The sequence below is a fragment of the Mustela lutreola genome, chromosome 15 (genome assembly GCF_030435805.1).
Source record: "Mustela lutreola isolate mMusLut2 chromosome 15, mMusLut2.pri, whole genome shotgun sequence".
NCBI lineage: Eukaryota > Metazoa > Chordata > Mammalia > Carnivora > Mustelidae > Mustela > Mustela lutreola.
The window spans coordinates 44186987-44213454 of record NC_081304.1 but is presented as its reverse complement, the minus strand read 5'-3'; the positions used below and the strand labels follow the sequence as shown (position 1 = coordinate 44213454).

General features: G+C 55.2%; 1 protein-coding gene across 6 annotated transcripts in view; it reads right to left on the bottom strand.

The window, feature by feature from the left end:
• The window catches only part of ABR (ABR activator of RhoGEF and GTPase), a 177660-nt gene that overhangs the window by 20012 nt on the left and 131180 nt on the right, over window positions 1-26468 (bottom strand). For 5 of the 6 annotated variants that reach the window (XM_059148291.1, XM_059148295.1, XM_059148293.1 and 2 more), the window contains 6 exons: window positions 24465-24587; window positions 24038-24113; window positions 23511-23615; window positions 22531-22605; window positions 19865-19962; window positions 19323-19454 (listed from right to left, as the gene is read on the bottom strand). In XM_059148291.1, coding sequence (XP_059004274.1) covers window positions 19323-19454; window positions 19865-19962; window positions 22531-22605; window positions 23511-23615; window positions 24038-24113; window positions 24465-24587 — 609 coding nt within the window. Of the gene's footprint in view, window positions 1-2855; window positions 3221-19322; window positions 19455-19864; window positions 19963-22530; window positions 22606-23510; window positions 23616-24037; window positions 24114-24464; window positions 24588-26468 lie in introns of those variants that run through there. The other variant, XM_059148297.1, reaches the window with a different exon arrangement.

The following is a 26468-nucleotide window of genomic DNA, read 5'->3' as shown; positions in this document are numbered from 1 at the left end:
TCCTGTCCTTCCTCAGGTAACACCTCTGACTCTCCCCAGAGACAGAGGAAAGCAGACCCTGTCACAGAGCAGCAGGTATCCTTGAACTCTGTGGTTCAGCAACAAACACTTCCATTCATCTTGCCGGCCTCTAGCATCTGGACAGAAGTTCTTCTGAGGCGGGGAATTCTCAGCCCCACATGGCAAACCCTCAAGCAGAGACAAGGTCATCAACAACTGTCCTCCACTCTCCCACCCACTCCTCTGGACCCTGCCAATCCAGCCTGAGTTCCCACCTCCAGGCACCCCCACCCCAAATGCTTCTGGCTTGGCCTCTGCCTTACGTTGTGGGTGGGTGGGGGTTCCTGCCAGCCTCTCTGTGGCTCCCACAAGTGACCCCATTATAACCTTGGATACTTCAGGGAGTGGGGGATGGGACTCCTCCTTCAACCTCTCAGGTGCCACCTCAGGATCTAGAAGCAGGTGGGAAGGCATGAAGAGAAGGCACCGAGCCTAGTCTCCGTCAGTGTGATCTGAAGCAGAAAGTTGAAACATACAAAACGAAGGAAAAGGAAAGGAGAAATGTGTAGTGCCGAGAGCGCTGGCAGAACCCGCAAACCCCAGTGCCACGTGTCTCCTCTGCTCAATGCTTGCACAGCAGACCAACTGCCAAGTCAGAGGCCGGAATGAGGCGTCAGCCCCAGAATCTCCTTGGGGACAAGAACCAACCCAAACACAGCTCCCTGAGACCCGCAACTGCAGACTCCTGGGGCCAGGGACCCCACCCCCCCAGGTTAATATGAGGACTCTTCCATCTGAACAGCTTCTTCTGCCCCAGCATGGGGTCCCCCGATGAGTCACAGACACCCCTTTAGGGTGACGGGAGTGGGAGGCCCACAGGTGTCCTGACATCCATTCACGGGAGACCCTTCCTGCCAGGCTGGGCGGTCCCCAGCACCCTTCCCCCACACCACCTAAGCTCCTGCCTGGTCCCAGCCCCCTGACTGGCAGAGAGCCCTCGGCACTGACAAAAAATAGGTTAATGCAGCTGAGGAAAGAAGGGAAGCGGGCAGCGGGCCCAGCCCCACGAGTCCGTCTGCTTGCCTGCTAGCCTGAGCACAGTGAGGCGGCCACAGCGGGACGCATAATCGCGCCAGCATAGAGACCCTTGTATCTGTGAGGCGGACATACTCTGTCACACAGCAAGAGCTGCCAGAGCACCCCACTGCCAGAGCACCCCTGTGGCTGCATGGATGGCGGGCGGCTCCGCAGGCCAGCGCCTGGCCAGCCCCCGCCATCCTTGCCCATGGGCACCATCAGACTAGAAGCGAGAGACCACCAGAGGCGCGGCTCTGAAGCGAATTTTTGGAGGTGCTGGTCATACATGCACAGGGAAAGAACAGAAAGTCTGGGATCTGGAGGTTTAAAGACTGCCCCCGCTCCTTGCCAGGCCTCTCCCCAAAGGATCAGGTAAATTAGAAAGGCTTTGCTTGGCTGGCAGAGGGCCGGGAGACTGCGGGGTCCATTTCTCACTGGCCTTGAGGTTTGGGAATAGACAACGAGCCCAGGGCTGGTGTCTGCTGGCCTCACCAGGGACTGGGCGGGGAGGAGGTGCAGGGAAGGGCCGGCCCCGTGCCGCCGGGCACAGACAGCTGCCTCAGCACAGAGGGGCTCCGGTAGCAGCTGAGGCCAGCAGGGCCCGGCGAGCCTGGTCCCTGGGGATGCCGAAGGTGACCCAGGGGCCAGAGCAGGACAGCTCAAGTTGCTGCCCTGCTGGCACTTTCCAGGACTGATGTCACCTCTGGGAGGTCAAGTATGCCCCATGGGTAGGGGGTGAAATGAGACAAGGAGTCAACGGGCCCAAGCTCACTTCCTCCTGGCAGGTGCTAGTTGGCACGGAGCACTTAGCCAGAGGGCTGCCTCCTCGGAGCCGCAGGATGGCTTGCAAATGCAAATCTCCATCAGCCCCACGGAGTAGCCACAGCCTCCCCTGAGGGACGGACCCCCTGCGACATCTTGCTCGGGCAGCCAGTTCAGGCTGCAGTTATCTAAGGGTTTACTGTGTTCTAGGAGCCGGGTCTGGTTCTTCCGCGGACACCCGATGCCAGGGCCCGAAGCCAGACCCAAGGCAGGCTGCCCAGATGCAGGACAGTCCGCTTCTATCTCCAATTTTCATCCTCACCAAGGTCTGGGGCTGCAGGCGGGCCGGGCGGTCTGCCCTGGCTCCGCTCTAGCAGAGCTGCCTGCTGGGTCAGGAAACCCCTGGCACTCTGGTGCCTCACTGGCATGGGGCCAGCAGTCATCTGGGTGGTCCCCGACTGGGCAGCCCCTCAGAGGTTGCAGCCCCCCACCTCGGCAGCACCCCCACCGTCACATGACCTCCCCCCAACCCTGGGGGAGCAGGAGGCCCAAGACCCCGCACAAAGAAGTCTTCCACGGCCAGTGGTGCTGAGCTGCTTCTGCCAGTATCCCCCCTGTAAAGGGGCAGCCAGCTATGTCCATTGGGTTCAGGAAGGGGGGCCTGGTCCGGGCTGGGTGGGGGAGACCCAGGAGACCCTTGCTTAACCACTCACATTCCAGCCTGTATAGACTCAGAATATGGCAGTCCTCTCCCACAGAAGACGACCCCTTTTTCTGAGCTGGGGACAGATGCAGAGAAACCAGCAGGGGTCAGGGGTGGAAGTGGCAACAGCATTAATCATTAAATTAAGGCCACTTGGAGAAGACCCACACATAGCCCCGTCTCTATCCTAGGACTCCATGATCAGGCAGGAGCTGGAACGGATCTCCAAGGGAGGGTGGGGGAAACAGAGCACCCCGGCAGTCCCCAGCCGTCCTGCCCTCGGGTCCCCCCCACCAACCGCCACCGCTAGCACCTTTTGGCGGAGCAGTTTGCTGCGAACCCGGCCCCAAAGCCGGGCGCCTGTGTTGGGGGGCCGCTTGCTCCCCGGCTCCTCCAGCCGATCCAGGCAACAGCGCTCCAGAGGCTCGCACACCGCCTTCAGGCTGCAGTCTGGCTGAGGCAGGATGTCGGTCATGCCGGCGGCAGCAGAGGCTCGCCCGGACTGCCCCCTGGCCCGCGGCGCCGGCTCCGGGGACCGGGTCGCGGGAGAGGCTGCGGGCAGCCCGGCCGCCGAGGCGCTCGGCGGGCGCCGCGAAGACCGACGGAGCGGGAAGTGCTCACCCCCGCAGCCGGCCCTTACTGTGGTTACTCGAGCCGGGCAGGGAAGCGCATGGTGTGAGGCTCCGCTTTCTCCTCCCCTCCCTGGAGACTGCCTCCCAGAGGAGCGCACTGAGGGCGGCCCGCTCCTCCCGCCTGCTGGTGACCGCTCTGCGGGGACGCCCCAGTGCGTGCGCCACGGACCGCCCGAGAAGGCGCAGGGGACCCGCCCCCACTGAAGGAAGTGACTCAAAAGAAGACGCTGGAGGCTAACCCTCCTAAAAACCCAACCTCCGGGTTTTTAACTCTTGGCGGGCTGGGGCTTCGGGCTCACTGACCCTCAGCCTAAGTCCTAAATAAAGTTTGACAAGCAACTAAACACAACCTAGTCCCTTCCCCTTCGAGATCCCCGGTTAACCCCTTCACCACCAGGCTGCTCCCTGGGGGCCAGGACTGTGTAAGGGAGGCCTGGGAGGAAGCCAGAAGGGGTCTGCAGGGACAGGCACTCACAAACCTCCTCTTGGGAACGTGAAGAATAAAGCAGATCCCCAGTAGGGCAGCCTCCTGGGCTTCTGGGGACAGGAAGGAACTGGCCACTATGGGCTGTCTCCAAGGACATAAGCCAAAAGCCAAGAATGACACTGGTTACAAATACACAGTGAGAGGTGCCTCTTACCCAGACACTTTTAATCATGACCCTGTGCACCTCACCCGAAAAGCCCAACGCAGCCTGTGCCACTGGGGACAGAGGACATCCAGTGGCAAAGGGGCAATCAGCCCCTGGGTCTGGGCTGGGTGTGGCTCAGAAGACTTCTCAGAAGAAAGACCTTGCTCTTAAAGCTCAAGTTGGGAAAACAGTCTAACCAGAGTGAGATGTGAAGCTTCCGGTTAGAGTCTGGGGTCTGGGGTAAAGAGAAAGGCCTGAACCCCAGACAGGCCAAACAAACCCCAGAGGCACCCAGGGCATCACATGATGCACCACTAGGCTCAGAGTAAGGAAGGAAAGCAACATGTCCACGGGACCACCCATGAACCAGGTCCCATGCAGAGAGCTTTCAGATATCCAGTTCATTTAAAGCTCACAACTTTGGTGATGATTGGCTTATAGTCTCTGTTGTTGGGTTTGGAGGACTTGAGCTTGGGGAGGTCAAGTTCTGGCCTGAAGTCAGGCCACCACAGCCAGGGAATGACAGGTCTCTTCCACAGCTGAGGGTGCTCATGCGTCTGGCTTCGCTCAAGTGTGGCTGGTTCTTTAGAGTCAGGAAAAGGTGCCGGGTCCACGCATTTCTTGGGTGATCCCAGGGCAGGAGGGCCCAGAAGCAGCCCTTGGCACCTGGAATGCTCCTGCTGGATCCCCACCAAAATGCAGGTCTTGGGGCTTAACCCCAGACACCCTGTGTTCTGTTGAAAGAAGGGCGGCTTCACTGCAAAGATAGACAAGACCGGGTCATAGTAAGAGCTGCCCTTAAGGAGCACTCACGGAGCGGCGGGTACCATGCTCAACCTCCACACAGATCAACTTAATGCTCACGCCACCTTATGAAGGAAGTCCCAGGAGCCCCATTTTCCATTAGAGGGAATGAAGGAGACTGAGAAGTGCAACATCCTGCCCAAGGCCATGCCTGGCCAGGCCACAAAGTCTGGCCCACAGCACGACTGTGAGATCCTGGTATGGCAGGCTCTGGTCCCACGCTGCCCCTGCCTGGCTGGGGGAGGTGGGGTCCTGGAGTGGGGTCCTGGAGCTCTGCTGGGTTCTGAGTGGGGAGGGGTCCCTGCAGGGTGGCTGGGCCAGCTCCACACTCCACACCTGCTTCTACACGGTGCAGACAGGCCTGGGCTGCCAAGGCTGCACAGAGCCTCCTCATACCTGGGCCGAAGTTGCCCAAACCAACAGCAGCTAGACAGACTTGGCCCATAACACTTTGCCCAGTAATCCGAGGCGGAGTTCCCCACCTGCCTCTCCCAGCACCAGCACCAGGGGCTACCTCTGAAGATGGTCACCCTCCAGTCCCATAAGGGGCCAGGCAGCCTCCCCACCTTGGCTGTCACAAAACTCCTTTCCCCGGGAAGGCTTGGCTCACTCCTACAACCTTCACTTCTCCAATTCATTCATTTCATTCAAGAGCCACTGACTGAGGGTCCGATTCTGTGTTTGACCCTGCTGAGGAATCACAGACACGAAACCAAAGTCTGTGCTTTGTCATAAAACTGACAGCCCAAGAGGAGAGCAAGACATGGGCTTAAATACCTCTTAACAGGAAGCGTTCATGCACTTGGAACATAGCAAGTACGTACCTGCCATGTGCCTACCCAGATGGACAAAACATCATCTTTGCTCTCAAGAAACCCAGCCTTAAGCCGTAAGAACACACAGATAAAGTGCTATGACAGTTGAGAGAAAGGAGAGGAAATTTCTAGCCAGAGGAACCACAGAAGGCTTCCTGAAAGAGGAGGGAATGGCATGGGCCTTGAGAGCTATGGAAAAAGGCCATCCACCCTGGCTTTTTTCTGCATTCCTCGGGCTAACGTGCAACGGCTGGTTGTGTAACTGGCTGGTAAGGGGCCATTATAATTGCTGACCATGTCAGTGTGCTTGGCACCACCAGCTGGCCTACTTCAAAAATGGCCCTGTGCTGGCTTTCTAAGGTTCTCCCCCTTCTATCTGGATCATACGCCACAGGGTGTATTGGGGGAATGCATTGCAAGGTGTGCCCCCCACCCCCACTGGGTGTGTGGGAGGAGGGCAGTACATATCCTGTTCCCAAAGCCTTGTGCTTGTCTGTCTTAGGAAGCCCAGGCTCAATACTTGTCTGGGTAAAGCAAGCTCCGACTGGGTGAAAGCTGGCCAACTGTCTCCATGGTGACATAAGCGCCTCGGCAGATGGGTAGCTGAGTTGGAAGGCTCTTCCCTTGAGATGTTCATCTTTCCCTGCCTCCCTGTGGGCTGGGGGCTCTCTCTGGGACAGCACAGATTTGCCTTCTCTTCCCTCTGCCTGACTCACTCCCTCCTGGAATCAATGGTCTAGGAGCAGGCTGCGGGGGGCGTTGGGGTGGGGGTTGGGCAAGACAAACGTTCCCTGTCAGTTCCTCAAAAGCAAAGGTCTGAATTCTGGTCCCTCCCAGCCCACAGTGGATCCTTCCACATCTTTGCTGGACAGGCCAGGTTCGGGCTGTCCTGACCACCCAGGAAGGGAGTGCATCCCCCCCTGCCTCTGTCTGTCCCTTCCATCAACCACACCTGGCAGGACCCACCTCCAAGGACATGCAAGCCCCCCCCCCCACCTCGTCTGCATAAACAGAGCCTGGGCGGGAAGGCCTACGTGAACAGACACAGACGTTGTTGCGGTCTTTGGAATTAAAAACATTCCTAGTAGACAGTCCTGTCCTCCCTCATTCCTGCCACCCCAACCCCCAACCCCCTGGGCTCTCTGCAGGAGGAATGAGAAGGGCCACCCTTGAGGAGATGCAGGTTCCCGGGTTCTACTTAGAGAGGAGTATATACCCAGGCCGCTTCTGTCTGGGCACCCAGCCACAGCAGGGGTCTGAGGCAAAATCAGGTTAAAGTGATCAGCAGCAGCATCACTGAAGGAAAAAAGGTCAGCGGGGAATATATGCAGCCTGAGATGTGTGGGCGGGAGAGGCAGGGACTGCCACCAGTGCTGCCTTGGTGACAGCTGGGGGTGGGGACAGCTTCCAGGCAAATCCTCCAGCCTGTGAACACGAGGAGGAAAGTTCTTTCTCGGAAAGTTCTTTCTCAGAACTTTGGGATGCTGCTGCCACTTTCTGGAGTGACCTCCATTTTCCCACTGGAATGCCTTTTGTCTTCTCCCCAGCCTAGACTGGAACACTGATTCCCTCTCCTGGTCCTCTAGCCAAATGACCCGAAATCAGGAAAGGGGGTTTCTGCGCAGCCAGCTGGACCAAGGCTATAGGCACCGCAGTGCACAGCCTGGGAGCGAGGGTTGGAGGGGAGGGGAGCCCCAGCAGACTACCCAGAGAGTCTGGGTGCAGGCACTGGGAGCGTGAGAGCAGCCTAGGACTGTGCTGAGGCTGAGGACCAGGAGGTCTGCCAAGAACGCCCCTTCTCAACTCCAGAGGAGCGCAGCTGGGGCAGGCCCCACAAGAGCAGAGCTGGGGGGCAAGGTGGGCTCTGAGGCTGGAGGGTTGCAGAAAGGAAGCTCCTGGCAGTCCCTGCCCAAAGATGGGCACGGGAGTCCAGGCCGAGAACCAGCAGGTGGCCAGCAGGGTCCGAGTGGCCAAGAGAGATCGAAGCCCTTGTGCAGGCTGTGCAAACTGGCGGGGGAATGGGGGAGGCGCACACTGAAGGGCAGCTTCGAGAAAGGAGGATGGGAGACTCCCCGTAGGCAGGAGATTCCTGGCTCCATAGTGCCTGCCTGCCTAATGCGTGTTCTCACCGCCTCTTAACCCAGACTTATCCTAACTGCACCGGAAGGGCAGAGATCTCCAGGGGATGAGAAAGTGAGACCTGTTTATGTTTTTCTATTTATCCATCCATCCTTTCCCCCATATCTGCTATGTTTAAGGTCTGCATTAGGCTCAGGGACAGAAACCCTTTGCTCCAAAGTCGCCAAACAGCCAATGGCAGCGCGGGAGCCTAGATGCTGTCTTTTCAGTTGTGACTGATTTTTCAGTTGTGACTCATTCATTCATTTTTCACTGAGAAGTTACCCATCCCCCATGCCAGTGGGGAGGACCTCGAACGGGTCCCAGTCTAACGCCCACCTCAGCGAAGAGGTAAGAGCCATCAGGATTGTTTTAGACAGTCCAGGCCAGAAACTCCCATGGGGCCTGGGCCCAACTCACTGACCAGTTGTGCATGGGGGTCCGGGCTTTTCAGCTCAGGACCACCAGCCTCAAGGCCTGCCCCAGGTGTGGCACAGTACTCCCACGTCCCAGGGCCCGTGCTGCTCAGCAGCACAGGACAAGGCACACATGGCTCCTCACACAGCCTCATTCTCCACTCTGCCTGGCTACCCTGGGCGGGCGTCTTGAGGGCGCTTGGTGGCTCTAGATAGGCTGTAGAAGCCGAAATAACCACAGAGCTTGTCCACGGCGGGACAAGCCTGCTGGCCCATCTTTGGCCAGCTACAGTGATTCTCACGGTGTATTGGTCATGGAAACGGCTGGAAATTCCACTTGAGTCTTTGGGAACATCTTGCTTATCTAAAACAAAACCCACCCAGGGACAGAGTGGGCACAGCACAGCACACCCACCACATGTCCTTCCATTCTTTTTTTTTTTTTTTTAAGATTTTATTTATTTGACAGAGATCACAAACAGGCAGAGAGGGAGGCAGAGGGAGAGGGGGAAGCAGGCTCCCCATGGAGCAGAGAGCCCAATGCGGGGCTTGATTCCAGGACCCTGGGATCATGACCTGAGCCGAAGGCAGAGGCTTTAACCCACTGAGCCACCCAGGCGACCCTGTCCTTCCATTCTTTCCCCATAAAAGTTATGGCCAGACCAACACCCAGACTCCCCTGGCCTCCTGCCTGCTCCTTCTTACAGGAGAGAGAGGTGTACAGCCAGGGTCTCCCAGAACAGTGGAAGGATGGTATGTGTGTGTAAGCAGAGCACCACCGGGCCCCCACAACAGGCCTCATGCTGATGACATAACAGCCTCAGGCAGGAAGGTTTGGAAGTGAGGTCAGCGTCCACTGAGCCTCCATGCCTTTCTTCTCCTCTGTCATTACCCAACTCCTTTCCCACCCAACTCTGAGCTCCAAGTGAATAGGAGAACACTCCTGGGAGCCAGGGAAGCTGGGTGAGAGCCCTGCCTGGTCCCTGGAGACTCAGCAGTCACTCTCAACCTCTGGGCTCAGTTTCCACACCTGTCAAAACAGGGGCTGGGACCAGACAAAAGTCATCAACAATTTTTTTTTCTTTTTTTTAAAAGAAGACGTTCTCTTTCCTCCCAAATGCAACCTTCTGCTAAACTTTCCCTGCACCCCCCATCAGATAAAACCAGAAAAAAGCAGAGGCCCCTGGCTGACAGTCCCTCCCAGCAATCCCCAAGTGGTGTGGGCAGAACCTGGAGCTCCCAAGCCTCCTTCCAGGGGACGGTTCTCATGAGAACTGCTGTCTCTCCTGACCACAGCCATTTGCACCGCCCCCCCGCACTCCACTTGCCCCTCAGGGTGGGGAGATGTGGAGGCTGGGGAGATTAGGGGCTTTTTAAGGAAACTTCCGGGTCAGAGTCCTGGATCTAAAGTTCGTGTCTTATCTCTACTTGTCTCTCTGTTTTGGGAAAACTGGGGGCCTTGGCTTTGCTGCTGTGGGTTCCCTTCGGAGTCCTTACAACGGGATAACGCTTATCGAGTCAATAAAAGCTGGCGTTTTCTGGGTCACCTTGGCCCTGAAGCCAGCATGGCTTAGTCTCCGGCTGTAAGGGCCCGAGTGGGCTGTGTCTGGGAGCAAGGGCCTTACCGAGTGCCACCACACTCACCCCCCCACCCACCGAAGCCACGGCAGACGCTGGGCTGAGGCAAGGGGCCATGGTGGGGTCTGTGGCACCCATGGTGATGGAGGCCGGCGGAGCCCACGTGAGGTGCCCTTCCCAGCATTCATACTGGCCTCAGCCCTCGTTCAGGGATGGCCCTGGCAGTTCCTCTAAGCCCTTTCTTTCTCTCCGAGGTTTCAAAACAATCAAAAGTGAGACCACCCTAGGGACCGGTTTTTTGGCTTTCTAGGGAGACAGCCGCAGCCTCCACCTGCGGGGAGCTTAGTGGTTACTGAGAGTGTCAGTAGGCTGGGGACAGTCACCTCTGTAATCTCATTTACTATTCACAGGGGTCCGGGAGGGAGGAAAGAGGTCACCTGGGGCCACCTTGCTAATTAGGTGGTGGAGCTGGGATCAAATCCAGCTCTTCCGCCCGAATCTAGGAGCCCCCCCCCCAACAAAGCCAGGAAGAGCACACCCCTCTTTTGGTTTGTTGAGAAGCTCGGTCTTCTCAGGCCCTGAATAAGTCAGTCCCCAGGGTCTTCTCTGGATCTGCATCTCTGCTCGACACCCACCCTTCCTGAGCCGTGGTTGGGGGCGGGGGGCCAGGGAGTGGGCAGCCAGCCTCCCCTTCCAGGAGGCATTCTCAGATGGGGCGAGAGAGCGAGGGAGACCTGAGCCTCCAGCTGCTTCCTACTGAATGCTTCTTGTCTCCAGAATCCACGGAGCAGGGTCGGCCTCCCCAGATCGGGAACACCTGGGAGACAGGCTGCAGAGCAAGGGCAGGAAGAGGGAGGTTGTGCAAGTGCGGGGAAGCATTTGGGCAGCAGGGCGGCTCTCTCAAGGGATCCTGCCTCTGGCTCCCCGCCCCCCATCATGTTGGGGGCTCTCCAAGGGTCACTGAGGCATCTGGACCTATCTCGTGGAGGACAAACAGCAACTCCAGCGGTGGTGGTGGGGGGCGGGGGGGACCATGGCTCCAGTCTCAAGGCCTCTGGGGAGGAAGTAGTGTCTGAGGCAGGAAGAGGAACAGTCCTGGCACTCACCCTCCCCAACCCCCACATGCCTCTGGGTTGGCATGGTGGTGAGGACAGCAGCAAAGGGAAGATGCCCACGTGGGCCAGCGCTGGGAACAGCAGGCAGTGGGGGTAGGAATCACACGCTCTAGAAACAGACGCTTCCCCTGGTCATGCACAGAGGGCCTGGGGTGGAGGAATGAAAGGCAGAAGCCAGCCCCAAGGCTTTCTCCCAGCTGCCCCCACTCCTCCCCTAGTCAAAATCAGGCCATTCCCAGGACTGGGGGCCTAGCTGTGGTCAGTATGGCCTGAAGAACATTGGGAGAAGGTGGTAAGGACCCATGTGAATGCCGCTCTGTCGTCCCACCCAGGAAGGGACCCAGCACCTCCTGGTACCAGCCATGAAGAACCAGAGTGGAAAAAAACTAAAAGCGTTTTTGGGTCCACCAGACCAGTGCCCCAGAGCCCAGGCTCCCAGATCAATAAAGCAGGGTCAAACAGGGACAACAGAACCCCTGAGGACCAGAGAGAGGGATGTGGGGTAAGGAAGCCCTTGACTTCTGCCCTAGCAGGCTCCTGACCCATGCTTACTCTGAATTTCCTCCTGCTCTGCAGAGTAATTGAAACCAGAAATGACTCTGGGCCAACAATGGCCCCTTGTTCCCAGCTCCTCACTCACTTTGTGCTCTGGGCCTGACCACACCATGCCAAGTGGGGAGCTACACCACCAAGAGGTAAGAGCCCAGGGCTGCTCAAGCCAGGGCTAAGGCAGGAGGTGAGGGCCCTAACCTTGACCACCAGTATACTCTGAGGTTAGTTCATCAAAGCTGGATCTGACTTCATCAGTCTAAGAAAACAGATGTGGCCTGAGCCAGCCTAAGGCCCATCATAGGGGGCCTCTTGCAGGTGATGGCCTTTGACCAGGGGGACAGGGGGCTGCTTGAAAAGCTAAACCTAGAGTCCCTCCAAGAAGACAGAGGGCACCATACCTGGACCTGCCAGCTGGGAAAGGGGCTGTCATCATTGGATGAGAACAGACTCTGTGCCAGCCCTGTGCCAAAGGCTTCATGAATTTCTATATTCAAGTTTCAAAAGGACCCATTTATGGGTGAGGAAACTGAGGCCCCAAAAGTAAAGTAACTTACTCTGTTCTCCCAACTAATGAATGGAAGGTGGAATGATCCCCAGATCTGTCTGGCCTTAAAGGCCCATCGACCCTGATGGATCAAAATTCTCTTTTGTCTTTTTTACTACATGGTGAGGTCCTTTTCATCCCTTTTTTTTTTTTTTTAAGATTTTATTTATTTATTAAAGAGAGACAGACCCCAAGAAAGGGGTCCAAATCCAAATATGTCTTGCTACCTGCTCTCCTGCCATTCCAGCCTAGGTCACTGTCATCTCTCAGCAAGACTCACGCCATTGCATCCTAACCGTATTTCCCTGTATCTATGCTCACCTAAAGCCATTTCTTCAAATATACCTTAAGTGATAGGTGGGAAACGTAGATGAGAACAGGTCAGGGGGAATGGGAGAGGGAGAAGCAGGCCTCCCACTAAGCAGGCAGCCCTATGTAGGGGCTCAACCCCAGGACCCTGGGACCATGACCTGAGCGAAAGGCAGATGCTTAATGAAGGAGCCACCCAGGCACTCTGGTCCTATTCATTCTCTGTGTCCACAGCACAGTGCCTGACATTTAGAGGGTGCTAAGCAAGTAGGAATGCATAAATAAGCTGATAACAAGACGAATGTGTACATCACAGCTCTAGTACATTCTGTCTTTTGAGCTTCACAGTAAGCTGGTGATGAAGGTAGAATGGGGATAATTATCCCCATTTAACAGAGAAACTGAGCCCCCCATATCAAAGAACTCAGATGGTGATCTTCTGAGCCCCTTCTGACCTTCTGACTCTCTTCACGCTTGATAGATATAAACCATGACCAAGGGGAAGGCAGAAGAGATCTGAGAAATAAGGTCCAGGAGATAGGGATGCCTGATTTGGGGGAGAGAAAGCCAGGAGGCAACTGTTTTAACCAAAAGAAGCTAACAGTGGCCAGTTGTGTCCTCCACTCATGGGGCCCTGCGACAGCTGGGGTCCTGTGATAGCTGGAGACTGGTGAGCAACTGGGTGGGGATGGGGAACCTTGGGTCTGGAGAGAAGGAGGCTATGAAATCTCCATCCTCAAAGACCAGGCTCTTTTTCTCAATTAAAAGGGTGAAAGTCTAACACGAAGACAACCAAAATGTCCCTTGGTGCATGAGTGGATCAACAAAACGTGCCCCATGCATATCAGCCTTAAGCATGGAAATTCTGACACGTTCTACCACGTGGATGAACCTTGAAGGCATCATGCTAGGTGAAGTCACAAAAAGACAAACACTGCAGGATTCCACTTCCATGAAGTCACTGGAATGGGAGAGTCAAAATCATTGACAGAAAGTCAAATGGTGGTTGCCTGGGGAATTACTGTTGTTTTTGTGTGTTGTGTTTTGTTTTGTTCTGTTTTTTAAGTAAGCTGTATGCCCAACACAGGGTTTGAACTCATGACCCCGAAATCTGGAGTTGTGTGCTCTACCGACTGAGCTAGCCAGATGCTTCTGCAGTTACTGTTTAATAGGTATGGTCAGTTAGGATGGTAAGAAAGTTCTGGAGGTGGTGGGGGGGTGCGGGGGAAAAAAGAAAGTTCTGGAGATGGACAGTGGTGATGGTCGCACAACAATGTGAATGTACTTACTCCCTCTGGGTGGTACACCTAAAAATCACTAAAATGATAAATTTTATGGTATATACATTTTACCACAATTGAACAAAAAGTAAGGGCTGAGGCACCTGGGTGGCTCTGTGGATTAAGCCTCTGCCTTTGACTCAGGTCATGATTCCAGGGTCCTGGGATCGAGCCCCACATCAGGCTCTCTGCCTGGCAGGGAGCCTGCTTCTGCCTCTCTCTCTGCCTACTTGCAATCTGTGTCAAATAAATAAATAAAATCTTAAAAAAAAAAAAAAAAGTAAAGGTCTAAATATTGTCAGATTTGCCAACCTGGGCTCTGTATCCTAGTCCTGAAGGCAGGGGACTGGCCTTCATGACCTCCTCCTGAGTGTCATTGATAATTGCTCTGAACCCTCAATAAGCTTCCAAGAGGCCGGGTGAAGACTGTTACAGAGATTCCCCTTTTCCCCTTCAGACTCAGGCTCCAGGCTTCAGAAAGGAGGATGGAGACCATGCATCCCATTGGGCCTGAACTTGGCAACTGGGGGTGCAGGGCACCAGCCTGAGGCTGGAGCTTCACCTTTCCTGGCTTGGGACCCTGCCCCTTCCCAGGCCAGGGTCTTGCGCACTCCCAAAGAGAAGCTGCCTTCTACTCTGGGGTGTGGGGGTGCGGCAGAGAGCAGAGGGTGGTGGGTGTCCCCAGGTTTGTGGCAATGAACAGGGGCATGGAGGGGCTCCCCTGGCTTAGGTGGCTTCGAGGTCTCAAACTCCTCTTTAGTCTGGAGTCAGTGGCAAAAACTGAGCTGTGGGGTCTCAGGGAGAGCTCTCCCCTCTGACCCAGCCAGTCAACAAGGGCTGGGCCCTGGGAATATGCTAATCAGCCAGTGGGTAGGTCCCAGTTGGGGATAGCACATCTGGAGCCTAGAGCGGCATGGTTGGAAATAGACTGGGATAAATATATGGGAGTCCCCTGGGGCCGGGGAGTTGAGGCAGACAAAGGGGGGCCTCCTGGCTGAAAGGATCCTGGGCTGGCCAGGGGCGGGGCGGGGGGGTGGCGGCAACGAAGAGGCGGGGGGGGGGGGGCAACGAAGAGGCAGGCGGGGGGGGGGGGCTAGATGCTGAATCTGGAGATACTGGCCCTTTGGGGGAGGAGGGAGGACAACAAAGGGAGGACTCCTGAGCCTGGAAGAGGAGAAACACATCCAGCTGGGGTGGTGGTGGGGGAGGAAAGAAGGGCTCCACTGAATCTGTAATGACAAAAGGGCAGACCCCTGAGGGTCACAGACTGACATTCAAGTCGGTCCCTGCCCCATCTAGAAGCATTTTCTTTCACTCATTTGTCTGGCAGCCAACCAAACATCACCAGCCTGGGCCTGGGCTCCTGAATTTAGAACCCTTGCTCAACCACCGTGGCATGTCCCTTACCCTTCCTGGTTTCAGTTTCCTTCTCCACCCAAAACAGAATTGGATGAAATGCCCTCTAGGAGTCCTCCCGCCGGAAACCCTCCTGATCCTCTTCTCTCATTCATTCCATCATCCTTCCTCTTACTTAACTTCCTGGGACACTCCCATGAAGGACCTTCCCCCTGAATGCCTACCCTGCTCCCTTCTGCTGATCCAAGCCTGCCCACCTTGCTAGAGTAACCCAGAGCCTTAAAATGGCAATTAAAGTGCTGGCCATTATGTAAAATGATTTTTATATGGTATAAGAAGTATTTTTGACAACGTAACAAAAAAAGATCATTATAAAGACTACATACAGCCCTAGAACAAAGAGAGGTTTATGATACGATTACGTGAAAACACGAAAAAAATACAAAATACACACTGTGATTAAAACTATATAAAATTTCTATGCCTGAAGAAGGAAAAAGGCACAAAATCGAATGGCTGTTTCAGAGGAGTGGGAGTAGGGATGGTTAGTGATTATGGATCACATTTCTTTACTATAATTGTCCTTTTCCTTCTAATGTAAACACTGCATTTGGAATTGAAAAAACCCAGTGTTCTCCAATTCCTCTCCCTCCAGCTCCTCCTGGGAGCCTCCCTAACTCCAGCCCACAATGATCTTGCCTTCTTTGAATTCCTCCCGCACACTTTTCCATCTAACTCTGTAGGGAACAGTGGTCCGTGGGAGAGCACCTGCAGAGGGCAAGGCCTGGGTCGGCTTCCAGTCCTGCTTTCAGGCCTGCTTCTGATCCTGGTTCCAGTCTTACTTCTGGTCCTGCTTCCGGCCCCAGTTCTACTTCTTGTTCAAGTATTACTTCCAGTCCTGACTGTGGTTCCGCTTCCAGCCCTGGTTACCGTTCTGGTTCTGGTCTTGCTTTTGGTTCTGGTTCTAGTTCTGCTTCAGATCCTGCTTCCAGGACTGGTTCCAGTCTTACTTCCAGTCCTGGTTCCAGTCCTGGTTCCAGTATTACTGCCAGTCCTGGCTCCAGTCCTGTTTCCAGCCCTGGTTCTGGTCCTGGTTCCAGTATTACTGCCAGCCCTGGCTCCAGTCCTGCTTCCAGTCCTGCTTTAGGTCCCGCTTCCAGACCTGGCTCCAGTCTTCCTTCCAGTCCTGCTTCCGGTCCTGGTTCCGGTCCTGGCCTCCTCCCCATGGGCTGCCTGGCCTTGGACAGGTTACTCACTGCTTCGTTTCTTCGCTTTCTCATCCACGCATGTGTGATCACTTTGCTTGCCCTAGGGGACCCCTGAGATAGCGGCTGTGAGCATCAGCCCAGTCCTGGGCTCCCAAGAAGCTCTTGGGTGTTGTGATCATCGTTCCTGCCATCTTGTTGCACTTTCTAGTGGCTTGGCATGTCTTGATATACTTGTATCATCTTAAAGCCAGGCCCTAAGGCCCTTGGAGCAGCCAGCCAGTGCTGGGTACAATGCAGAGGGACCCTAGGTCTCCCCGCACTGGCTCTTTCCCCCGTGCCTGTGCTCATTCTGCTTCCCTCCAGGCGCACCGGGCCGTTAAGTGTCCGCCACCAAGGTAAGAGGACTCCAGACTAAGCATGGCTCAGGCTCACTTGCACCATGAAGTGGGATGCTGGAGTGGGACATCGCCCTGGCTCTTTCTCTAGGACCCAGGCTGAGAGACTCCCTGTCAGAGGCCTGGGGCATAGGGACCCAATAGAGGGGAGAGGGCTGGCTTTCCTGTACTAGGTAAGCAGAGGCGGCAGAGGCCTCAGTGTCCTCCTGGGGATGGTGTGGTTGTCATTTTCCTGGCAGGGCCATGGCAAGGATCAGAGGAGATCACATTTGGGCATATGCCTCCAAGAGCACAAGTGCTACACACATGTGTTGCTGATTAGTGCTGCCATTTGCCCGTCCCTAAATGCTGCCCCCATCCCCCAGCCTGCTGCTCCAGATTCCCTGCCCCCATTGCCACATCAGGCAAACCCACACGGAGACTCATTTGGGAACAAACACCTGGAACTCAGGATAGGGGCTCCCAGTGCTGTTCTCTAGATGGACTGGGTGAGAAGGGGCACAGATGGGGACAGAGGTGGGCCTTCTTCCCCCTGCCTCTCCTTTAGGCGACCTGAATGTTAGCAAGGATAGCCCCTACCACAAAGCCACCCTTTGCTCCATCCTCGGGCCCTGCTTTAGGGGAGCAGAACCAAGTGCCAGAGGCTGGTGCCAATTTCCTTCCTTGGACACGTGGCAGAAAGGGAGGTGGGAGAAGCTGCGGGAACAAACCGTTCCGTGGCTCTGGTGGGCCTGGCCACATGGGAATGGCTCAGTGCAGGCTTCCCACCCAGCCCGGTCATCCTCAGGGTCTCCAAGGGGGCATCACAGGGCAAGCAGACCTCGCGGGACACCCCCACCCCTCCCTGACCCACAGGAAGGCTAGCAAGACGGCTCCACGGCTGACGGCCAAGGGCTGCACCGGGGCTGGGCCCTGAGGAGGTGAGGGCTGGGAGACTTCGAAGTCCTCTAGGGAATGCTGGCTCCGGCCTGGCCACTCACAGGCCCAGGTCAGCTGGCAGCAGGAAGGTTTGTGTTTCTTTTAATATCAACTCCCAGGCATTTAACATTCCTCGAAGCTTAAACACAGAAACATTTTCCTTACCAGACTCTGCTTTCTGCTCTGCCAAACATAACCTGGCTTCCTCCCCTTCCCCCAAAGCCTCCATCTGCTCCTGTCTCCAAGATGTAATGATTTATGGTGTGTTTTCCCTGGGGCTTGTGCAGCTGACAGAAACGAGGAGGAGGGGAGCAACGGGGCTTGAAGTCCAGGTGGGGACGATGCCACGGGGCCCTGGAATCTGGGTTCTGGAGGGCGTCAGGGCCCGTGATGCTCCCTGAGAGGGCTGCCCTGGACAGCCTTCTGACCTCGTCCATTTCATAGCCACCCATGGCCCACGGAGCAGGGCACCCACACATTTCTTGGCTGGATACCTCCTGAGGCTAAGCAGGCAGAACCCCTTCCCTGCCCCGTCCCTCTGGCCAGCCCAGGGTTGCAGAGACAGGGCTCTCACCCCTCATCCCTGCAGGAAGTGGGGTCCCAGGGCTGAATCTGCAGACCTCTCTCTCATCTAAATGACGAAGGACTGGCTTCCAGTTGCCTGGCAGTACCGTTTCCCAGGCGACGGTGCTGAAGAGCTGGTCCCACGGCAGGAGGAAGGGACATGCACAGGAACACAGGGGGACACGAGGCAGATGGCTGGGCCCCCACCCAATGATGCCACTCTGCTGTTCAAACACTCAGATGAAACAGATGGGGAGAAGAAGAGGACCCCACAGGTCCCCAAAGGGCACTACCACCAAGAACACCGAGCCAAAAGCTAGATCTCAAACTCCGCAGCCTCCACGGGGCATCAGAGAACAAACTCCCCCGACCCCGACACTGGCCAGATCACATCTGGGCAGTTATTAAGAAGCTTAGAACAGGGGCGCCTGGGTGGCTCAGTGGGTTAAGCCTCTGCCTTCAGCTCAGGTCATGATCCCAGGGTCCTGGGATTGAGCCCCGCATTAGGCTCTCCAGTCAGCAGGGAGCCTGCTTCCCCCTCGCTCTCTCTGTGCTGCTCTGCCTACTTGTGATCTCTCTATGTCAAAGAAATAAAATCTTTAAAAAAAAAAAAAGAAAGGAAAAGAAAAAGAAGCTCAGAACACCGAATGCTAATAGGCTCAGTCCCAGTGCCAATTTCCCTTGATTTTAGGGTTACCAGAACCCATCCTCAATGAGGCCACTCGTGTGTCCCAAGCATGAGGCCACAACTGGTGCCAGATGGAGTGTGGATGGCTCTGAATGTCAGCCTCCCAGACCTGCATCCTCTTGATAGGGAAATGAACAGCAGTCATCTTTAGAACTGGCAGAATGTTCCAGAGACACACGCTGCAAACCAGGGCCTCCAAGAAACAGCTGAGGCACATATACTCTTAACCTGACTCTGACCTGGCTCTATCATTATCCAGAGACCCCACCTGCAGTCAATGAACTCCTGGCATGAGTAAGGCCCAGCAGCTGTAGCAGCAAGTCAGAGACCAGCCCCCAGGAAACCACTAGGAATCCCAAGCCCTTCCAGTCCAGTGGCAAACGCTCAAGGCTTCACTCCTCCAATGCCAGACACAGCATTCATGGATACAGCCTCAGAATCCTTCTTAATACAATGTTCCTGGGAAGAGCCCCCAGCAGACCAGAGGTGGGATGTGAAAACAAAGATAGTTATCACCCCTCCTGTCCATTGTGCAGAGGTGTGCATATCATGCACCAGAACCTGGGATGGAAGCCTGAAGAAGCCAGAACACATGGGCTTCTGGAGGCAAAGTAGGACACCATCTCTTAAAAAAAAAAAAAAAAAGAAAGAAAGAAAGAGAGGAAAAAAAAAAAAAAAGACATCATCTCCAGCAGGAGAGAACCACCACCTTGAGGAACTTGTCTCAAACCAGTTTTGAACCCAAGTCACAAAAGGCCAGGCACCTTCACCAAGAAGGCAGGTGAGAAGGACTGCTTCCCAGTAATACTACCTCCTGGCAGCTCCTAGAGGCCTGCCTTGATGCCATGGCTCTCACCTGGATCTGCCCTTTGCCCATGATCTTGTCCACGATCTCGTTGTTGTCCTTGTTGACCTTGGTCTTGTCGTAGCACTTTTCGTAGCACAGGATCCTCAGGGACTGGGAGCCCTCCAGCTCAATCTCAAATTCCTGGGGAAAGACGGTATGACGACCCTGAATCTCCAAGGCTGACACACACAGCTTCCTGGCTAGTGTGGGCCCCAACTTGGCAAGGGTGAGAGGGGGGTGCCCAGGGCTCAAGAGGAGCATGTCAGAAGGCATGCAGGAAACTTCCTCCCTTGCTACAGCTCCAGAAGGCTCTGAATTGCTGGCATAGTAGAGTCTGGGCCTGAGCTGAAAACCCCACGTCTAGCCATAAACACAGTATCAGACGCTAAGTGAGCAGGGAGTGGAGGGCAGAGAGGTTAGGGAGACGGAAGTCACCCAGCCAGCAGGCCCGACCATCCCCCATCAACAGCGAGGGAGCACAGGGAGTGGGGTGGGCATGCTTGGTGACAAGCTCAGGGGTCCCTGCGGGGACGCCAGCCGCCTCCACTCACCTCATCCCACTTGGGCTCTGTCGTGTCCCGGAACACCCTGGTTTTGGCTTTGCTGACGAAATAGCCAAAGGAATCCACCTCCAGGGTACAGTACAGGTCTGCAGCAGGGATGGGCAGAGACACACCGAGTGAGGCCCAAGGCTCAGGACCTCGGGAGGGCAAGGCGGATAACTGCCTCTGTCCCCCCAACCTCCCTGCAGTACACCCTCTGTGTTCCCCTTCCCCCAGCCCTACGGGCTCGGACTCCTTCCCACTTCTCTGCCCTCCAGCTACACTGGCTTCTGCCCTCTGACTTGCCCCGCTGCTCCCACCTGAGGCCCTTACGCCTGCAGTCCCTCCATCCCTGGTCCTTGCTCGGTTGCCCGTCACCATTGAAGCCTCAGGCCAAAGTCTTCACTGGCTAGGCTGGCTTCCCTTCACCCACCAACCCCAGGTTCCTCAACAGGGCACCTGGTTATTTGAGGCGGAAGTCTCTGGAGGGCGTCTGACCTCTGGGTGCTGAAAATCTGGAATAACCCCCACTCATGGCGACAATCGAAAATGCCCCCAAAGCCTAGCTGCTTGTTTTCTTCACAGTTAAGTTCTCTTTTCTGCCTGTCTCCCCTCACTGTATCAACCCCACACAGGCAGAAGCCCCCAGTGAGACCCAGCTGACGGGGACATGGCACTGGGAGGCCACCCCAGGCACTCTGCAAATCCACACCCTCCCTGTGGGGCTCAGACCCTGACACCCGTCCACTCCCGTCCACGGGAGTGACCACGGTTGCATCCCAGTGGGATGGCGCATGGGAAGGGCCTTGGGGCTATCCGAGCCAATCCTCTGCAGTGGGAATCAAGGGGCAGAGGTCAGAGGGTGGACATCCATGCCCCTCAAGGCCCCATTCAAGGGCTTTCCTCAGAAGGGAGAGTGGATGGAGCTGCCCCCGAGTTGTCTCTGGCCGGGTAGGACGGGGACCAGACAGAGCTGGATATCAGGGCATGCTGCGAGGTGGGCACAGATTAACAGGCGAACAAACACCAGAGGCCTTAAGCACCCTGGCCTCTGCCAGGTCAGAAAGCAGGTAGAGAGATGGAGGGCGAGAGTGCCGTCCCCATTTACTGACTTTCATGAGAGTGAGCACTGTCAGGGGTTAGGGGGTAGTTCGTGAGCTAGAAGGAAGGCTTTGAGTCTCACTGTCTGGGTTCAAATCCCAGCTCTGCATAAATCACTGAACCTCTCTGCCTTAGTGCTTTCATGTGCAAAGCAGGACTAACAATGGTGCCTACACCCCAGGCCTGACTGTGCAGATGTAATGAACGTATTGGGACAGAGAGCCACAGCTGAAGATTCATGTGGCCTGAGCCCGCTGAGTCAGAGTGAACACATGTGCAGCGCAGGAGGCTGGTAGAGGGAGGTGGGGAGGATGATGTGGAGGTCAGGAGATATTTCTGTAGCAGCTCACCTCATGTCTAACCTCTGACCCAGTTTGGAGGGAGAACACCTGCTCTGGGAGAGGAGGCCATGCCACCTCCATGGCCCTGCTCCCTGAGGCCCATCCCAGCCAACAGAGAACAAAGAGAGAGGGTAAGGCATCTGGGCATGCTGGGCCACAGACTTAGGTGTGTGGAACAACCTTCTAGAACTTTACCAATCAGGACTATTCCTGGGCAGTGCCCCCTAGAAAGAGGTTCCATGTGTCTGGGGAGGGCCCAGGAGGCTGCCTTGCAGCATGGCCTGAGTGGTGAGCTCTGTGGTCCTGGCCATAATGAGAAACACTGCTCTGAAGCAAAGGGTCTGGGCTTTGGTAAATGGAGTATTAGGGACCTCGGAGTGACGTCAAGGGCATCAGAGCAGAAATGCACTTGAAAAGGCTCCAGAACAGGCCAAGGCATCACCTACACACTGGCCACCTTTGAGCTTTCTCTAGCACCTAGTAAGGTATCCAGGCACCCAGCAGTAAGGGACCCCCATGAACGTCACAGGAAATGCTTGTCAAATGGCTATCTGCGTGGTGCTGGACAGGTTGGGGGGCCCAGGGCAGACCTCTCCTTCCAGAGACGAAGAGTAGGGAGAGGGAAGGGGCAGGTGGGGAGGAGAGGAGTCAGGATCCCTGGGTTTCTGATCCTCTGTGAGGTTCAGTCCTTTTATCTATAACTCAGTTTTCTCATCTGGCAAATGGGAAGAAAAATTCCTATGGGGGGGGGGACCTAGATAAGTGTAACTGTATCTTGCCAAACACTAAGAACTGCAAGGATGTGGGCGATGGTGATAAAGAAGGCAGGAAAAGGGACATGTGTGGCAGGGTGCTGGCACAGCAGGGCACTCAGGCATCTCTAGGAGAAAGAAGCTGAGGCTCTGAGAGGTTAATAGATTTGCCTGAAGTCCCACAGCTTGACAGGGGCAGATGTGGGGTCAGGGTCCAGGATTTCAGACACCCAGAAGCTAGGGAGGGCTTAGGGAAGAGCAGACCTTGGAGACACAAGGCAGGAACGACCCTCCTGCCAAGAGGAGCTGGTTCCTGACTGCTGGGGAAATGCCCACCCACATGTCAGGGCCCCAGCCTGGGGAGAGCAAGGCAGACTTGATGAGCCATGGGAGGCCCCTTCAATGGGTCCACAGGGACTTCCTGTGAAAGGATGAACCATGGCCCCTGCTCTTCCTAGGGCTAGGGGTCAGGGGCACTTACTGGCTGACTGCTTGAACCCCTTGGCAGAGTGGACGATGACATGGAGGAAGCCATAGAGTCCAGGAGACTCATCGTCTGTAAGAGAGGAACCACCTGGTTAGGTTTGGCGAGAGGCCGGCTTCAGACCCCCCTTCTCACCCCAGGCTCCCAGGAAGGCCAAAAGGGTGGCAGATACCATCTGAGCCCTGGTCTCGCAGCACCACCTAGTGGCTGGAGGAAGAAGTTTCCAGAGCCCACTGCTTCCTGGAATTTGACCTGGTACCCCTTCTCCCTTCACTCAGCCTGGAAGGCCAATCCCCATCTTCCCTGCTGGGCCAGGGATATCATACCATTCCACCAGGGGCACTTTTCCTTCCCCTCTAAAAACTGCTTATCCCCCCGCTGGCTGTCCTCCTCAGTGTAGCCTTTCAAAGTGAAAATTAACCAATATACATCTGCCCCCTAGGGGGCAGATTAACCCCATATGGGGAGGAGAGCCTGCCTTCAAAACCCCTCCCCAGCATCCACGGGGCAGCCAGATTCTACCCATTCTGGACCAGCACTGATCATGGCTCTCCCTCGCTCAAAAAAACCTCCCACTGGTCCCTCAGCTTGAACAAACTCCTTTGCTTGGCATTCCAAGATCTGCCCCTGGAAACTTCTAGCCTTATTCATCATATGCTAATCCACCTACCCTTTTCCCCTCCACCACCACCAGGCCCCATGCTTCGGTCTTTTGCTTCCATCATCTGACTACCTCATGAACATATAACAACACAATTCCAGTGCACAAGGGTGCCAGAGCCTTCTCTCAAGCCAGAGAGGGCCGGGGAGCAGGGACCATGTGAACTCAGTAGAGAACAACCCCTGTTTGAGCTCTATGTGTGCCTGGAAACTGGGTTGTTACAACCACATGTCTGGCTAGGTCCTTATGGAAGGTTCCAGCAATGCCCTGGGAGCTTGGACCTGCTGATCAGACAACCTTGGGTTCTCGATCTTACCGTCTTTATTGCTGGTGACGGGAATGTTGTGTACAGTCCTAAGTTTGAAACAGGATCCCGTGAGCACCTGGAGCTCCACGGAGCTCAGGACAAAGGCCTGGAGATCTGCAGGAGGAGCCAAGAAAGGACAACATCATCAGATCCACCAGGACCCGCTGCTCTTCTCTGGGGGCTGCTGCAGGAAAACAGCTTAGCTCCAGGGGCAGAGTTGGTCCCCAGAAGGGAGGGTAAGATTTGTAGGGACATAGGAACAGTCACAGGTGGCTCACAATTGCGTGTGTGCAACCGCGAGAGCAAGAGAGAGAGAGACAGACAAGCCTGGGCTCTGGGCCCAATCCTATTGCTAATTTATTCTGTGCCATTAAGCAAATCACTTCAGTTCCTTGGGCCTCAATAAGTGCCACCCACTCTGGCCCCTTACAGACAGCCCCAGAGGAGACTGCTGATATGAAAGTGCGTGAAAACACAGAAGGCCACCCTTGCCATGGACACCCTCAGGGCAGCCTAGAAGGGGAACGCAACTTTACCTTTCTTCTGTAGCTTCTGAATGGCTTCTCTCCATTCTGACCTCTCATAGTCTGAGGACAGTAAAAACAGGTAGCTCTGAAGAGAGGAGAAGAGAATTCAACAGAGTGACCATGTGGCCAAGCGCATTCCTGGCTCCCTCCTGCCCATGTACCCTGAGGCTTGGTGAAGGTGGGAGCTGGGAAGAGAGCCTCCTTTCCCGGAAGCCCAGCCACAGGAGTGGCAGTGCTGGTGATGGCCAGCAGGGGGCACTGGCTCCACACCAGCTGGCGGAGGCAGTCCCCAGTCCAGTAGGAGCTGGGACAGCATCCTTGCAAACTGGGCCTGAGTCCCTGAGTCCCACAAGTCATGGACAGGAGCCCTAGAGAACAGGCAGCCCCGGGACCAAGAAAAGGGGCCACCTCTGTCCCGTCCCCACCCCTTTCTGACCTTTCCATTACGATTGTGGATCCGAAACGGGATCGTTGGGGAGTTAAGCAGCAGCAGGAACTCATTCTCAAACATCTTCTTTTTCAGGCGCTCGATGGCCCGGCTCTGTCCTTTGTTGGCTTTCTGTGGGGGCCGGAGGGCACAGATGGTTTCCCTCACACACGCCCCTCCTCCCTTGGCAGCTCTAAGCAAAGCATTTCCTTGTGCATTCAATTATGTCTTTTAATTTTTTTTAAATTTTTTATTTTTTTGGTATTTTATGATGCTCTGACATCTTGGGGGAGCCCAGCTGTCCAGGGAGAAAGCTACCTTCCCAGGGCAAGCTGACCCTTAAGCTGGTAAACATGCACATACCTTCCATATACAAACCAATTGGTCCTGAGTTCCTGCCCCCATTCACCAAGCTAATGTTCCCCTACCCGTCTTCTCTCAGTGCCATCAGCCTAATAGTGTCATCACTCAGTCACTTCTGTAAATCAGATCCTGGGTACCCCACTTCAGAACCTCAGACACCGTTCAGCAGAAGGCCCTAACAGCTGGCCTGGCACACGGGGCCTCCCAAGGCTGGGGCTGTCCTCTGTGTCCAGCCGAGGCACCTACCACGCCTGCCTTGACCCCTCCACCTCAGCTGCACCACACCATGCCTTGTTCTGGAACAAGCCCCACTTTTGCAGAGAAGGTACCAGAGAGAAATAGGAGCGCAGTCAGGTTTACCAGTCTTGCCTGTTAAGAGGAAAGAACCAGAAGCAATCTAAATATCTCCTACATCATTGCGCAGCCAAGCGATAGAATAGGCTACAGCTGTTAAAAAGATTCTGACAGATCTGGAGAGCTCTACAGAGCACCATTCAGGGAAAAGCTTAAGTGGCAAAAATGGCACACAGAGTCTCGTCTCATTAAAAAAAAAAAAAAAAAAAAAAAAGACAAACCAGTATAAGCATAGAAGAGTCTAGAAGAATACACCTCAAACTGTTAACAGTGGGGGGTGGGTGATAATCTGTTACAGCCTGTAGGCTTCAGTATTCTATTTCTTGTGATAACAAGCCAGCGTTAGGTTGGTGATGAGAACAAAAAGAAGTTTTAAGAAAGTATTATTGAAAGAATCAATCATGCTTCTTCTGTGACTCAGAGAACAACAATGCGCCTCCCCGGTGACTCTCCTCACATTATGTCACATGCTGAGGTCACTCACCGGCAAGACACGGACTCCGTGAGGTGTCTGGCACACCCCTGCAGCGAGCGGCTAGTGGAGCTCAGGAAGTGTGGGTCTAACTGAGCAGAAGAGGCCATGTCTGTGCACCCGGGGCGGGAGGGAGGGGACAAAGTCCACCAGCAACCAGCTGGGAGAAACAGGCAGGGAAGATGCCCTGGGGTGGGGCTGGGGGCCAGTGCCAGGTGGGGAGACAGGCTCCACTGAGGCAGTGGGGGAAGGAGAGGGAGGTCAAGGCCAGTCAGGAAGAGGACACCTCTGCCCCTCTCTGGGCTGATGTGCTCCCAAGAAGACCCTCAGTCCTTGGTCAACCCATACCCCAGACATCCCTGGGGTCATTACTGTGGTCTTCCTCTCCTTCAAAGAGGTCTGTCTAAACTGAAAGGGGTGTTTTTTTTTTTTTTTTTAAGATTTTATTTAATTATTTGACAGAGAGAGAAAGATCACAAGTAGACAGAGAAGCAGGCAGAGAGGGAGAAGCAGGCTCCCCACTGAGAGCCCGATATGGGGCCTGATCCCAGGACCCTGAGACCATGACCTGAGCCAAAGGCAGAGGCCTAACCCAACTGAGCCACCCAGGCGCCCTTAAGCTGAAAGCCTTCTTAGAAGCCATCTAAGCACAGATTCCTCAACAATTGTTTACAAAGCACCTACTATGTGCTGAATCCTAGAGACATAGAACTGGAGAAAACAGCACTGTTGCTAGAGTTTAAATTCATATGGGGAAAAGAGAAGGTGGCCTGTGCAATTACAATTCAGGACCAATAATGCAAAATAAAGAGGCAGACCCCAGG